The sequence below is a fragment of the Podarcis cretensis genome (assembly GCF_951804945.1).
Source record: "Podarcis cretensis genome assembly, chromosome: Z".
NCBI classification, from domain to species: Eukaryota; Metazoa; Chordata; class Lepidosauria; order Squamata; family Lacertidae; genus Podarcis; species Podarcis cretensis.
The window spans coordinates 2,884,615-2,900,520 of NC_137184.1; the positions used below are offsets into that span (position 1 = coordinate 2,884,615).

Sequence of the window (15,906 nt, forward strand, 5' to 3'; positions counted from 1 at the left end):
TAGCAAACAGCCAATAGGAATTTCAACCAGGCTGATTGGACAGAGGCAGCCACAGGAGGAGCAAGGGGGCTGGGTTAAGGAAATATAAGTACTGGCCAGAATGGCAGGAGGGCAGGCCAGAGCTTGGTAACCATATACCACTGTGCCTCTCATTTATTTGTCTGACAAATAAATTATTATTTTAATTTCTCTATTGCTGCGTTGAATATTTCATTCCAGCTAAGCGTTAACCACAAGCAGGGTGCTACAATTCTTCTAGCATGCAGCTTGACAGCATGTATTTACAGAATACTCAATTAAAAACCAGAAAATAAAGTCACATCCACACTATACATTCAAAGTATATTTAAAGCACTTGGCTCCCACAAAAGTGTCTTAGGAACGTGGTCTGTGATGGGTGAACTGCAGTTCCCAGGGTTATTGGGGGAGGGGGACTATGACTATAAGTGTGCTTTAAATGCATGACCCTGACCTCCAAGTAAGCATTGTGCAAGCCAATCAAGACGTATGCTCAGTAAATAGATGATCTGGAGGAGTCCATGAAATCTAAAAGCTAGAGGGGGTCTTTGGAGGTCATTCAGTCCAGCTCCCTTCTTGTATTATATATTTGAAACAGTATTATAGGATACAATTTTTCCAGAGTGGTTTAACAATCACGGGCAATTCTGGGACTTATATCTGTGGGAGGGGAATAAGGATGTCCTAACAAATCTCAGCACCCTCAACAAATTACAGTTTCCAGAATTTTTTTTTTGGGGGGGGGGGCAGGCACAGTAGCCATGACTGTTTAAAGTGGGATCATAGTGCTTTAAAGGTATGACATGAATGTGGCCCATGACTGTTGAAAGTGGTGTAACGCTGCGTTAAATGGATAGTGCAGCTGGGTCCCAGTCAGACCCCAGGCCCATCTAGCTCAGTATTGTCTTACACTGGCCAGCAGCAGTTTCAGGTGACTGGCTTCAACCCCACCAAGTGCCCATGCCTGGTGTTTATGCTCTGCCTGCTTCCCCTTCACTGTCTCTGGCGGTCGTTTGGAGGCAGCATGCTGTGGGACCCCCAATTTTGGTTGCACCATCCAGGCCAAATGCAGACACTCCTGGGCTCTAGGTTTGCCTTCCCCACTCCAGATGGCAGGTGGAGTGCTTGAATCTCCAAGTGAGCAAGAGTGCCCTTAAATGATGATGATGATGATGATCATCATCATGATGTCTACTATGCATAGAGCTTACAAGCTTCAGCCTTGCAGAAGGAGGCTGCAAATTATTGAATGAACTCTCCATGGGGTCTGTCTCCTCCCCTCCTTCCCCTTCCCAGTTAACCTCCATCTCTGCAAATTAAGACACTCTGGTGGTGGTAGTGGGGTCAGCCCACCTCCCCTCCCTATCACAGTAACCTTTAGCTAAGGTTCCTGTCTTAACTTCCAAGCAGGGACATGTTTGCCCATTAATTGGGCTTTGTGTTTTTTATTTGAATGACATGCTCTCAGTGACTGTGGTTGATGCTTTATTCGTCATGCTTATGGGTGTCACTGGGGTCCACAACTCAGTCTCAGGATCTGGGAGGTTCCTGACCTGGCAACCTGACCTGGCTGATCACTGTGATAAACAGGATGTAGAACTCTTGTCCAAATGATATTTCGTTATGTTTGTGGCAAGAGGTGTCCATTTTTATTCAGTCTGTATGGGATGCAACAAGCTAGACAAAACTTTTTAGCGCTCTCTGGGGGTACTAATGCACTAATATTGATTCTTTTAACTTGTAAGCTAACTGGGATCTTCACAGAATGCCAGCACTTACTATTCATTCATACAAATAATGTTTTATGGCTGGCATATAAAAATGCTGCATTTATTCCCATAATGTTTGGAACGTTCTTGCTGCATGAAGCATTACTTTGAAATGGGCCTTTAAAATGCATGATTAGTGAAATAGCTGGCACCCCGTGATTCCATTTTTGCAAGCCTGAAATTACCTCTATTGGCTTAAGTGCAGCTTACCTGCCTCCTCAAAAGATTGATTGAGGGCCCACCTGGTATCCAAATTGGGGAGAAAGTTGAGATGTAGACGCATTACACACAAACACACACACACACACACACACACACACTGAGCCTCTGCTACAGCACCATGTAGGACAGGAGTGGAGCATCTGTGGCCCTACAGAAGTTACTGGACTCCCAATTTTCAGCGTGGTCAGGGAGAAAGATGTGATTTGTCATCCAGCAACAGCAGCAGCAGGACCACAGGTTCCCCACTCCAGCATCAATAGCAAAAACACCTGTGCGCCTTGTGCTGTTTAATCACTTGCCCCATTTTTGTGCAAGTAGAGTGGGAAACATGTGCTCAGAAAATCTACCCTTTTTAACACATGATAGACTATCTGCACAATTTCATAGATTTCATTGTTGTAGAGTTGGAAGGGAACTCTAGCTTCAGGAATCTCAGCATGCAGTTGCTCATCCAATTTGAAACCACACTGGACCCTGCTTAGCTTTGCAAATGTGCTAGTTGTTTTATTCTTGCACCACTAGGAGGTGTGAAATAGTGTAAAAATGGCTTGTTGCACTCACTGAAGAAGAGAAGAGTTTGGATTTGATATCCCGCCTTTCACTCCCTTTAAGGAGTCTCAAAGCGGCTAACATTTTCCTTTCCCTTCCTCCCCCACAACAAACACTCTGTGAGGTGAGTGGGGCTGAGAGACTTCAAAGAAGTGTGACTGGCCCAAGGTCACCCAGCAGCTGCATGTGGAGGAGCGGAGACGCGAACCCGGTTCCCCAGATTATGAGACTACCGCTCTTAACCACTACACCACACTGGCTCTCACTGCCCTTTAATACATTTTCTGTCTTGTTGTGGCCTCTTTCTGGCCAGCTCCTTCTCTATGGGACATCTTTAGTGCAGGCTCGGGCCAAAGGGAATTGTATTCCAAATCATCTAGAGGGCACCAGGTTGGAGAAGGCTGTGTTAAGTTGTCCACACATGGAAGCATCCTTTGTGATCAGAACTCTGCAATGAGAGGAAATCCAGAGCTGAAGCCAAAGATGGCTGATTCAACTCTAGTGGGACTTGCGAGTGTCAGAGAGAGGGCAGCACAACTCGCTTTGTGGTGTGTGCACTGCAGAGTCATTTTAGAATTACTCGGGGAGGGGGATAGTTGTGGGTTGTGGCTGCTAAATCAGCAATCCTAAGGAAAATTTGATGAACTTCCTTCCCTTAAAATTCCCGGTGCACATTTTGCCACATTTGCTGCATTGTTTTTGCCACCATGTTCCCTGCTGCTCTCGATTTGAAAGTGCAAGCCTCTTTCTGAGCAGTGAGGAGGAATCCGAATGAGAAGCAAATGCTTGGCTGCAACAGATTTTGTTGCAGAGGGATTGTTTGCCCTCTGTGGGTTTCAGCAGTGTGCTAGAACTCAGCTGACAGGATCTCATTGATTCATGGAACCAACTTAAGTGGCAGTTTGGTTGCTCTCACCCTGGGGGCCTTCAGAGCTGCGGCCATGGCTTTCCCACAATTAGCTAAAAGCAGCATTAAACCAGAGATTCCCTGTGAACACTTAACTATTGAATTGCTATGTTATCTGGCCATGTCTTCCCTGCACAGACCCTCCTAGGTTATGTTCAGTAAGTCCTGTTTAGCAAAGATACTCTGTTCATTAAAAGCTTATTCCTTGCAGCTTCATCCTAATTTATTTCTGATGGGTATGGGCTGATGAATGTGGGTGGAGTATTTGTTATTAATAATCTCAGAATTACCCCAGGGCAAGCTTTAGGCTGAAATCTCCTGCATTTTCTTCTCAAAGTAAGTCCCATTGAGTTTAGTGGGAGTTGTTGCCAGATAAGTGTGTGTTTGGGGGACGTGGGTGGCGCTGTGGGTTAAACCACAGACCCTAGGACTTGCTGATCAGAAGGTCGGTGGTTTGAATCCCTGCGATGGGGTGAGCTCCCGTTGCTCGGTCCCTGCTCCTGCCCACCTAGCAGTTCAGAAGCACCTCATAGTGCAAGTAGATAAATAGGTACCGCTCCGGCGGGAAGGTAAACGGCGTTTCTGTGCACTGTTCTGGTTTGCCAGAAGCGGCTTAGTCATGCTGGCCACATGACCCAGAAGCTGTACGCTGGCTCCCTTGGCCAATAAAGCGAGATGAGCACCGCAACCCCAGAGTCAGCCACGACTGGACCTAAGGGTCAGGGGCCCCTTTACTTTTAAGTGTGTGTTTGCAGTGGCAATTTCTGATTTCTTCCCATTAAAAAAAAATAAAATAGTGCAAAAGCTCTATTTCACTGTTAAGTATTTAATAGATAGAAATAATAATCCTATTTTTTTATTTATTGCATTTTATCATGCTCCTCCTCCATCTCATTTAATCTCTACAACAACCCTGCAAGGCAAGTTAGGGTAAGAGAAGGCAGTGACTGGGCCAAGGTTACACCCAGTGTGCTTCAAGGCCAAGTGGGGTTTGAACCCTGGTCTCCCACGCCAATGCTCTAGCCACTGTACCACACTGTCTCTACTGTATCACACCGAAACCAGTAATTAAGGGATTTGTGTGTCTTTGCTGTTGTGTCTCTGGACTGAAGTATTACTGTATTTTACACTGTCATCTGCCATTACAGGGCAACATCTTGTACCTGATCCCATGTTAGCCCTGCTGTCAATGGAAAATTATATAAATCAAAATCTCAAGCATAAAGAGTTGGTCTTCCTTCTTATGACAGCCGTGAGGCAAATACCGTATTTTTCGATCTATAACACGCACCCGACCATAACACGCACGTAGTTTTTAGAGGAGGAAAATCCGTAGGCATGCCACCCGTAGGCATTCCCTCCATAACACGCACAGACATTTCCCCATACTTTCTAGGAGGAAAAAAGTGAGTGTTATGGTGCAAAAAATACGGTAGTTGTTTCCACTTGGGGGGGGGCTCCCCCTCCCACCACAGGGTTTTGGATGGACCCAATCCGTGTGGAACTTAGGGAACACTTCCAGAGTGCTTGGCTCACCATCGGAGGTGGATAAGAGGAATAACAAAGAAAGACAGGTTTGACTCGGTAGGGTCTCAGTTTATATCCTTTATTAACAATAGGAGAGCCTCTTCCACCTCAGTCGCAGGAGCCACTATGGAGACATTATCTTAACTCTTGAGATTGAAGCCATGCCCTGTGGATGCAAGCTTAAACTGAAACGTAAAAGATTTTCCAAGTTTGTTTTGATGCCATGTGGGTGACTACATTTAAAACGTAACAGCTGGACATGCATTTCTCTATTCAAATCCGAGTCGAACCCCGCAAAGTTGTCCTCCCTCTATTAAGGCTGATGCAGTAATGTTGTGATCTTTGAATAAAGCATGCATCATGCCAAAGAAAAGGGGAAGGGGAAGCATGTTCCACTTGTTTGGTTATGCAGAACCCAGAGACTGCAGCAGTGGCATAACATAGGTTGCCACTGCCCGGGACCACGTGGAGGGTGTGTGTGATGGAGGGAAATGGATGGAGTATGCATGCACATTCAATTACCTAATGGCGTCCGCATCACCCAGGAGATCCTAGCCACAGAGATAATAAAAGAAGAGTCACTCCGTTGTCTGGAGAGGTCACTTCCTGGTTAGCATGGAGAAGCTGTTTTTAATGGAGCCCAGTGACGGAAGTGTGCAGCTGTATTGAGGCAGCACTGGGAGTTGAAATTTTGTACTGCTAACAATTTTGTGCCCAGGGCATCCATCCCTGTCCTGTAGCGCTGCGCCCCCCCCCCCACATTACGCCACTGGACTGCAGTGATCCAATGATGCAGTCTGTTTTTGGGAAGCTGCCCTTCATCAGAACTCTTCTCCTTTTGCTTTTCAGGGACTTCTTGCCCCGTGGATCTGGCATTGTCACCAGGCGTCCCTTGGTCCTGCAACTGGTCAACTCCCCCACAGGTACACCAGCCCCTCTCTCTCCTCTTTTGTTTCAGTATTCTATTTTGGTTTCGAAAAATTTATATGCTACTTGTAGAAAATCTCAGCGTGGTGTAAATGCAAAGTTGTCTCCCAAAGTTCCCGCTCAGTGAGATCCCACAGTTAATTCTCCCCTGGTCTCCTCGCTGGCCCAAATAGGACTAGTTTAGCCAGCTAGCCCTGGTGATCATCTAATGTTTATTCGATGGATTTCCCCCCTAAATAGATTTTTGAATTCTGAATTTATTGTTATTCATGTTTTAGACTGTATTTTATGCTGTTTTTTGTTGCATCAGTTAAGTGTTTTAAATTTGTTGTTAGCTGCCCTGAGCCCGGTTTTCTGAACTGGGAAGGGCAGAATATAAATAAAAAAATATTATTACTATTATTATAAAGTTCCACATAATTCTTTCTGTTCTTCATACTGATAGGGAAAACTCAACACTTATTTTCTGTTGTTGTTCCCATGCACAGTGTTCATATATGCAAGACGTAATTTCAGGGGGGAAAAGGAATGCATCACAAAAAAGATAATAAAGGAAGATTAAGATTTGCATTGAATTGCATATCCCTATTTATAAGATGCATCTTTCATAATAATGACAATAATTGAAATAGAAATGCGTCTCACCCTTGTACTGCACTTAGGCAGGAATAATAAGATGCACAAATATAAGATGGAGGACACCTGGCTTGCCAGAAGTACTTATGAAAAGGATCTAGGAGGTCTTAGTAGACCACAAGCTTAACATGAGTCAACATTGTGATGCAGCAGCAAAAAAAAGCTAATGCTATTCTTGGCTGCATCAAGTGTCCAAATCATGGAAAGTAATAGCACCATTCTATTCTGCCTTGGACTGCTGGAGTCCAGCGTCCAGTTTGGGCTCCACAATTTACGAAGGAGCTTGACAAGGTGGAACCATGTGCATGGAGGTGACCAAGATGATAAATGGTCTTACTTGTCAGCTAGAAACTTCCAGCATGTATCACACAGAGAAGTTTCCAGAAATTTCTTGAATTAATTAGAACAGGAAAGATCCATGCACTTTAAACCAATACTTTCTGTACCAGAAATGCAAACCTGACCTTTCCTCCTACCACCCCTTCCTTAGAATATGGCGAGTTCCTACACTGCAAAGGAAAGAAGTTCACTGACTTTGATGAGATACGTCAGGAGATCGAGGCTGAGACTGACAGGATAACTGGCTCAAACAAGGGCATCTCTCCTGTCCCAATCAATCTGCGAGTCTACTCTCCCCATGGTAAGTCCCCTCTTTGTGCCAAGTGTGGGGGTGGTGGAAGCCTCAGACTCCATCTTGTGTGATGCCACCAAGGCTTGGGATTATGTGGAACTCCTGTATGTGAAACTCCTCCAGGGTAAAATGTCCAGAACATTTCAGTTTGGATGATGATGATATAATAATAATATACTAAATTTGTATATCACCCTTCATCCAAAGAACAAGGGGTGGTTCACAACATAATAAAAGAAGATGATTGGGGTGAGGTAATACCACGATGAAGGCATATAATAATATGAATAGGGCTGATTAAAGACACTTAATTAACCTTCCCCAGCCTGGTGGCCCTCTAGATGCTTAGACTACAGTTCTCATTAGCCCCACCCACTAAGGCATGTGTAGGCAAACTAAGGGCCACGGGCCGGATCAGGCCCAATTGCCTTCTGGAACCGGCCCACGGATGCTCTGGGAATCACGTGGATTGCCAGCGTGCACATTCTTTTCCTCTCCCTCACACTCCCTCCCTCCTCCTGGCTTCTCCCCACCCTGCCTAGAGGAGGAAAGGGGCTGGGCTTTGCTGGTGCCAGCGAGCAGCCGTGATTTTAAGCAGCCCCTCTCTGGAGCCGGCCCATCGTCCCTCCGCTGCCGCCACCAGCCCCTGCTGCTCGCATGACACAGGTAAGCAGCCACCGGGGCTCATGGTGTTCTTGCATAACCCCCCCCCCCAAAAAAAAACAAATATAGTCCGGCCCCCCACAAGGTCTGAGGGACAATGGACTGGCCCCCTGCTGAAAAAGTTCACTGACCCCTGCACTAAGGCCATGCTGGCTGTGGGTGGCTGATGAGAGCTGCAAAACATCTGGAGGGCAGCAGGTTAGGGGAGGCTGACATATCAACCTGCGTCCCAGAGACATCTGGTTGGATCTGTGTTTGAAAGTAAAGTAGAGGAACAGGTGGATACAGGGGTACCAACTTGAATAAATTATGGGAGAGGTCACACTGCATAATTAACCCCACATGGGGTGCATGCAACCCAATTGAATAGCCATCCCCGTCAACTTTGGGGGGCCTGGCCCCCTCAAATATTTTACTGGGAGGGCTGAAGGGACCTTGGAATTGGCTCCCATGGATGGACATTTGGTTTTGAACACTGCGAAACAGCATTCTAGACCGTGAGTGGGGAATCTGTGGCCCTCCAGATGTTTCTGAACTAGAATTCCCATCATCCCTGGCAGTTGTCATCCCATCTGGAGAACACCACATTGACAACCTCTTCTCTAGGCTGTAGAATACTCTGCCCACTTCTTACATTCCTATGAGACATCCAATAGCAAAGTAACATCACCCAGCCTGGGCATCTCTTTCTCTTCCTTTATCTAGTCCTGAGTTTGACCCTGGTGGATCTTCCCGGGATGACTAAGGTTCCAGTTGGAGACCAGCCTGCTGACATTGAGTTCCAGATCCGTGAAATGCTAATGCAGTTTGTCACCAAAGAAAACTGCCTCATCCTTGCAGTGTCCCCAGCAAATTCAGACCTGGCCAACTCTGATGCTCTCAAGATTGCTAAAGAAGTCGACCCTCAAGGTAAACTCAGCTCTTGTGTTTATATTTTTCTCATAGTTTGTCCCTTTCCTTCCTCAATGGTCTCCTTTTCTTCCCTTGACCACTGGCTATTGCAAATATCACCCAAAAAGGTTCACTCCAAGCAGCACAAAGTTCCAGGGGTGCCATTTTTTACATTTGTGTTTTCCTTGTAATGAGAGTGAGTGCTTAGAATGTTATTGTAATAACAGTTTATTTAAAGGTAAAGGACCCCTGACAGTTAAGTCCAGTTTATTTTCAAATATACAGGTAGATCATGTTGTAAGCAAGCAGAATGCTAAATCAGGTGGCACCATTGCTAATCCTGTATGAGATCCCAAACAACAGCACCAAGAACTCCTCCAGCTTCACCTCCCTCCCCCAATCTGCATCCTGTTTATTTAACTCCAGATAAGCTCCCAGATCTTTGTAGCAACGCCATCATAAATGTGCTGGTCATTAAGATGCCACAAGGTTTTCATTGTTTAATATGACTACCCTTCTGGAAACAGGTGTATGCTTATTCTACTCCCCTCTTCCCCACAAGCAATGAGGTATCCCATTACATATATGGATATCGTTTTTTTCTCACTAACCATGAATTCAGGTCCCCTCTTGGTCTTCATATGTGGGAAAGGATATGTACTGGAATGAAATAGGTCAATGTACTACCCCATAACTCTCATTGTTTGCTTATTATCTAACAGGGCAGCGTACCATTGGAGTTATCACCAAATTGGACCTGATGGACGAAGGAACTGATGCTCGTGATGTCCTAGAGAACAAGCTGCTTCCACTACGGAGAGGCAAGGACTTTTGTGTTTTCCTCTCTTTTCGCTTTCCTTCTCCTCCTAATATCAGGGCCCACTTCAGCTCCTAGTCCTTCTTTGCATTCTGACAATTTATGTCTCTTGCCAACATTGGCCTTACTGTTTCAAAAGAAGAAGAAAGGAAATGTTTTCCCAGGCTCAAGATGAGCCACCAGGTCTGGGTGAAAATACATTGAGAATTCTAAATGGGTTAAACCTTTCACACTCCAGAGTAGGGGTAGCCAATGTAGTGCCCTCCAGCTTTTTCCTACTATAACTCCTGCTAACCACAGTCAACATGGCCAGTGGTCAGAGGTAATGAGAGCTGTAGTTGAATAACATCTAGAGGACGCCATGTTGGCTGACGCTACTCCTGAACTTCAACAATTGACTTTGGATTTCTAATTGATTGTTGGAGGTGGCCTTTCAACGATCTGGAGCTAGGATCCCTTAAAGACCATCTCTTCGTTTCTGAAGCCACCCATACGCTTTGATCTTCAGCAGGTTTCTACAAGTCCCTTCCACTACGTAGTCTTACTTTTGTGACATAGCCTAGTGGTTCCCAAACTTTTTTGAGTCATGAAGCACTTTTCTGGAGAGAAATTTGTCATGGAGCAATATCATTGCCCTTAAGCCAAAGGCATTGATGTGCATTTTTTACTTTTTTTAACCTTTTTATCTCTTTTTTATGTTTTTGGTTGTTATTTATCAAATAGCAACAGCACAAAATATTTTTCATATTCTAAATAGCTTAAATTTTCATCTAAACCTATTTTTTCTCATTGAAAAATTGATCTTCGAATACATGGCCTAAGGGCGACAATATTTTCACCTAGCACCTACATAGGTACTAAACCAAATGACAGCTGTATTGACAATGGAAGGTATTTTTAAGTATTTGGGCATGTTTTATATCATTCAAAGTGTTGTTTTCTCCACTAAACTACATAAATGAAAAGCAACAACAACAAAAATAAAGTAAGACAAAACATTGAGAATGAATTCAAAGCAGACATTGTAAATCCACAATATGTTAGCCACATAGAGATGGTATTAAAAACCATTTTTACAGTTGCAAAACCAAAAATGTCACTTGGCATTGAAAAAGAACAATAAAACATAGCTCAGGAACTTAGATTCTAATGAGAGAGATGGGACTGTTTTGATTTGCACAATGTGGCTATATCTGGTTGAATTTAGGACAGCTGCAATGGAATATCTGGCTCTGCATTGATGCGAAATCTGTATTTTGTTTTAGTAGCCACATAGGCAGAGAACCCTGATTTACAGTGACTTCTTAGTTGCATTTTTTTTTTTTATTGCAGAATGTCATGTCAAATAAATCAAGCACTCATACAACTGCGATGCCAGACAGGCTGGCTTTTCCAAGTATGAGTTTGCAACCCAAAAGTTTTCCTTATTTTTTTCATAAAGAATTCAGAAAGGCTAGATGGGCAATTGGCCTGATCCTGCAGGCTCTTCTTATGTTCTTATAAGCTGTAGTCCAGCAACATCTGGAGGGCCACAGGTCCCCCAAACTTGTTACTGAACACAGTTCAGTTCCTCGTTGCATCCAGATCCTTGTCATGTAGCTTGTGTCTATCACTCTTTGATACCTGCACTTTCGGATCTGTTCTTTCCTAGGCTACATTGGTGTGGTCAACAGAAGCCAGAAGGATATTGATGGAAAGAAGGATATTCAGGCTGCGTTGGCTGCAGAGAGGAAGTTCTTTCTCACCCACCCAGCGTACAGGCACATGGCCGATCGTATGGGTACGCCCTACCTGCAGAAAGTACTGAACCAGGTAAAGGCTGATGCACACAGGGCTGACTTGGCTGGGACTTCTGCCTGGGGTACCACCGAAAGAATAATACAAAACACATTGAGATTGTGCAGGGATCAGAGGGCTGGAAAGCAGCTAGCTCAGCTCCCCACTGCACATTACACAATCCAGAATTCAGCTACAGTCATACCTCACGTTAAATATGCTTCAGGTTGAGCGTTTTCAGGTTACACTCCGTGGTGACCCGGAAGTAACAGAATGTGTTACTTCCGGGTTTTGCCGCTCGCACATGCGCAGACGCTCAAAATGACGTCGCACATGCGCAGACGCAGCGAATCGCGACCGCACATGCGCAGTCGCAGGTTGCATTCTACTCAGGATGCGAACGGGGCTCCGGAACAGATCCTGTTCGCATCCAGAGGTACCACTTTATTGACTGATGACCAGCCGGCCTCTGCTTTAATTACCCACACATAAAAAAGGCCCCACTTCCTCTCATGCATGGACAGATGGTGTGGTAGGGCAGCAGTGTTTAGCTGACCCCCTGACCATTGAGTTGCTGTTGCTTACTGGGAGGGGCAAGGCAGCGGGGAGATTGGGACAAACATACTAGCAGGAGTGTTGGGTTGGCCCTGCCAGTGTACTGCATGGGCTTCTCCACCACCTTCCCCACCCCACGCCCCATCCTGGTATAGCAACAGCTGTCAGGAGGTCAGGTAAGTGCCACCACCCACTGTTGCTTCCACGGCCATCTGCTTCACTGCTGAACAGATCATACCACTAGGATGGTTGCCTCAATGTTTGGCTGGAATTTGGTTCCCTGCATTTCCCACCAACTGGCTCTAGTCGCTCCCTCTGAAGCAACAGAGAACAAGTCTCCTTGGCAGACCTTCAGAGACTTAAAAACTGCTTTTGTGTTTCTACTTCTATGAGGAACGGTTTAGAGAGCTGCAAATGTTAAGCCGGAAAAACAAAATGTGAAGTAGGTGATTCTTTATCAATCCTAGTCACGCTCTTCTGCATAAATCCATTAGATTAATTGATTAAAACCGTTGCTCGGCCCCAGCTCCTGCCAACCTAGCAGTTCGAAAGCACCTCAAAGTGCAAGTAGATAAATAGGTACCACTCCAGTGGGAAGGTAAACAGCGTTTTCGTGAGCTGCTCTGGTTCGCGAGAAGTGGCTTAGTCATGCTGGCCACATGACTCGGAAGCTGTACGCCGGCTCCCTCGGCCAGTAAAGCGAGATGAGCGCCGCAACCCCAGAGTTGGCCACGACTGGACCTAATGGTCAGGGGTCCCTTTACTTTTACCTTTAGTAGATGAAAAATGTGCCCCTAATAAATAAGGCAGCAGATATTATTATTATTATTATTATTATTATTATTATTATTATTATTATTATAAAAAGCAATTGTTTATAAAATCTACAGGTGGCAAGAACCATCTTCAAACAGGCATTCCGTCTTCTCTTGCACACAGGAGAAATTTTTTTCCTAAGACAGCCTTCACCAACCTGGTGCCCTCTAAATGGTTGGAGCAATAGTACTAAACATCTGGAGGTTGACAAAGTCTGTTCTGAAATGATGTCAACTGACAGACGTGTGCAGCATTAAAAATATGCTGTCTTGTACAATGTTGTATGCTGACCATCAAACAATGATGACAAAACTAATTTAAGAGTACAATTAATTTTTGCCTTCATAGACTTGGTTCATACTTAATGGCTAAACAGTGGTTTGGCTACTATGACTTTACCAGGCTCATGTACTCTTCCTCCCTAATTTGTGATCTAGTTCCCTCTCTTATTTCCTAACCTGTGCAAACAACAGTTTACCTAACCAAGAATAGGAAAAGCATGATTTGAAGTAGGTTTCAAATTCTAGCAAGCTTTGGTTTGTGCAAACCCACAGTTTGACTGATCAAGGCGTAAAAACAAACTATCAAGGCATGATAACAAAACCCAAGAAGCAGGGAGGGGAGACGAAAGCATATCCAATCCTGAAGCATCATCCTGAAGTACAAAGCTTGTTTTTGCCTATGCGTCAATCAGCCTGATGGGATTTTAGCTCATTTTTGTCAATGGTCTCCTTTTCTTGTGCAGCAACTGACCAATCATATTCGAGACACATTGCCAGGCCTGCGAAACAAACTCCAGAGCCAGCTTCTCTCCATTGAGAAAGAAGTGGAAGAATACAAGAACTTCCGCCCTGATGACCCTGCCCGCAAGACCAAAGCTCTGCTTCAGTGAGTGACCTATTAATTAAGAGTACTTAGATTATGGTTACCAGATTTTTTTCAATGAATCCGGGGACACTCTCCCCCCTTTTTTTGAAGCTGAGTAGCAACAGGGAGTCAGTAGTGGGGATGGTGAGGCAAAAGACCCTGGGACCAAGCACACATGCATATTGTATAAAAGTGCAAAGCCCTTCTTTCGCACCCTGTGAAACATAAATGCACAGTTTTCTAAAAAACTGGGCAACGGCCGCTCGGCCGCGACTCCTGAGCCTCCCCAAGTCAGTCAAAACAAAGAGGGAAAGGGGCAAGAGATGTGTACCACCGGACGTCCCCGGTTTCCCTTTGGCAGTGGTGGTGGCAGAGGCAGTCAGCAGCCCGGAGCCAGCCTGGTAGCACAGTTGGCTCTGGCAGTTGGCTCTGGCTGGCTTCAGGAGCTGCTTGCTGCCGTGGCGCCCGCCATTTTTCCTCTTCGGAAGTCCCCATATGATGGGTTGCGCACAAGACCCATCATATGGGGACTTCCGGAGAGGAAGAATGGTGGGCGCCACAGCCGTGAGCAGCTCCTGAAGCCAGCCAGAACCAGCTGCGCTACCAGGCTGGCTTGGGCTGCTGAGAATGCCGCTGCCATGTTTCCTGGGAGCAGATTTGCAGATCTGGGGACATTTCAGGGACAGAATTTGTCTGGGGACAGATTTGCAAATCTGGGGACTGTCCCCGGGAATCGGGGATGTCTGGTAACCCAAACTTAGATTGCTCTTGGGGCCCTGTATCACCACCATGGAAGAGTCTGCCACTTGGGGGATTTCTGACATGCTGGGCTCAATGCCCTCTTTGACGTGCCAAGCGCCACCACCTCTGATGTGTCCTTCCCAGTCCTTCCCATTGAGTTTTTCACCAGAGATAACCGTGCCCTGCTGGTTCTCTCCCACCCGGTTTCCTTTATATCCACAATATCAATGCTGTCTTCTAAGGCCATCTTGGATCGGAGGCTTCTAGCAGTAGCAAGCAAACACTTGAAGCCCATCCTACCTAGCAACCTAAATTTGGCTCCTGGGACCTCATAAGTACATTTACTTTATTGATTTATTACATTTATATCCCACCTGTTTCTACAGGGAGCTCAAGGTGGCATACACAGTTCTCCCTTCTCTTTTAATCCTCACAATAACCCTGTGAGATTAGACCAAGAGGTGGTGACTGGCCCAAGGTCACCCAGTGAGCTTCCTGGCTGAGTGGGGATTCAAACTCCAGTCCCCAAGTCCTGGTCCAGCACTCTATAATCACTACTCTGCCCTGGCTTCTGAGCCCTCGCCAATGCTGTCTGCTAGGCGCTCTATCCATTCTTAAGCTTGTGTCATGTATGTTGTAGCAAATGATTTATACATTTTTTTTCTCTTTTTGGGAGTGTGCAATAGAAAGGGCCAGTCACAGCCAGCTCACAAGCTGACGGTAAAACATGTGATGGCTTCAGTGAACTTTAATTGGATGGGTGTTCTGCATTTATGAAATCTCTTCCTTCCTTCTTTAATTCCCTGCATAGAATGGTCCAGCAGTTTGCTGTTGACTTCGAGAAGCGCATTGAAGGCTCTGGCGATCAGATCGATACCTATGAGCTGTCTGGAGGTGCCAGGATCAACCGCATATTCCACGAGAGATTCCCCTTTGAGTTGGTGAAGGTAAAATGGATCCCTCATTAGCATTTGCCTAGGCCAGCCTTCTGCAATCCAGTCCCCTGCAGATATTTTGGCCTACAACTTCCACCAGCCCCAGTCAGCCTTTCTGTGTCCTGCTGGGTTGTTGAACAGCTGTGCCGACTGGAATGAATTCTGAGGCTGCTGGCATAGGCTGGCACTGGCATTTCCTTTTTTGCTCCCTGTCCTCTTTCTTCTGCTTCTTCTTCTCAACTGGTTTCCTTCAGGGTAACATGCTGCTTTCTTCATTTTCATTTCCTTCCATTTTCCTTTTTTTTTTTTTTTTGCTAATCATAGAATCATAGAACTGTACAGTAGGAAGGGACCCTGAGATCTTCTAGTCCAACCCCCTCAATGCAGGAATTTCAGCTAAAGCATCCCTGACAGACAGCTATCCTCTGTTTAAAAACCTCCCGTGAAGAGTCCACCGTCTTCTGAGGGAGCCTGTTTCACTGTCAAACGGCTCTTGCCACCATAGAGTTTCGTCACAATCTCCTCCCTTGTCGTTTGAATCCATTGGTTTGGGTCCCACCCCCTGGAGCAGCTGGGGTGGTGCTCCCTGTCTTCTTTCTGTGAGGCCCTGAAAACCTATAAGAACAGGGGTGTAAGTTTCCGTTTCCTGAGGGACAACC

The 15,906-nt window shown here is 45.6% G+C and overlaps 1 protein-coding gene across 21 annotated transcripts in view; it reads left to right on the forward strand.

Moving 5' to 3' along the window:
• Positions 1-15,906, forward strand: part of DNM1 (dynamin 1) — a 132,691-nt gene that overhangs the window by 35,755 nt on the left and 81,030 nt on the right. For all 21 annotated transcript variants that reach the window (XR_013834842.1, XR_013834843.1, XR_013834844.1 and 18 more), the window contains exons 2-8: positions 5,842-5,915; positions 7,046-7,195; positions 8,555-8,758; positions 9,463-9,561; positions 11,209-11,369; positions 13,450-13,592; positions 15,124-15,259. Coding sequence is in view for 17 of the 21 variants with exons in the window: in XM_079962035.1 (XP_079818161.1) it covers positions 5,842-5,915; positions 7,046-7,195; positions 8,555-8,758; positions 9,463-9,561; positions 11,209-11,369; positions 13,450-13,592; positions 15,124-15,259 (967 nt within the window). In the remaining 4 variants the exon portion in view is untranslated. The remainder of the gene's footprint in view (positions 1-5,841; positions 5,916-7,045; positions 7,196-8,554; positions 8,759-9,462; positions 9,562-11,208; positions 11,370-13,449; positions 13,593-15,123; positions 15,260-15,906) is intronic.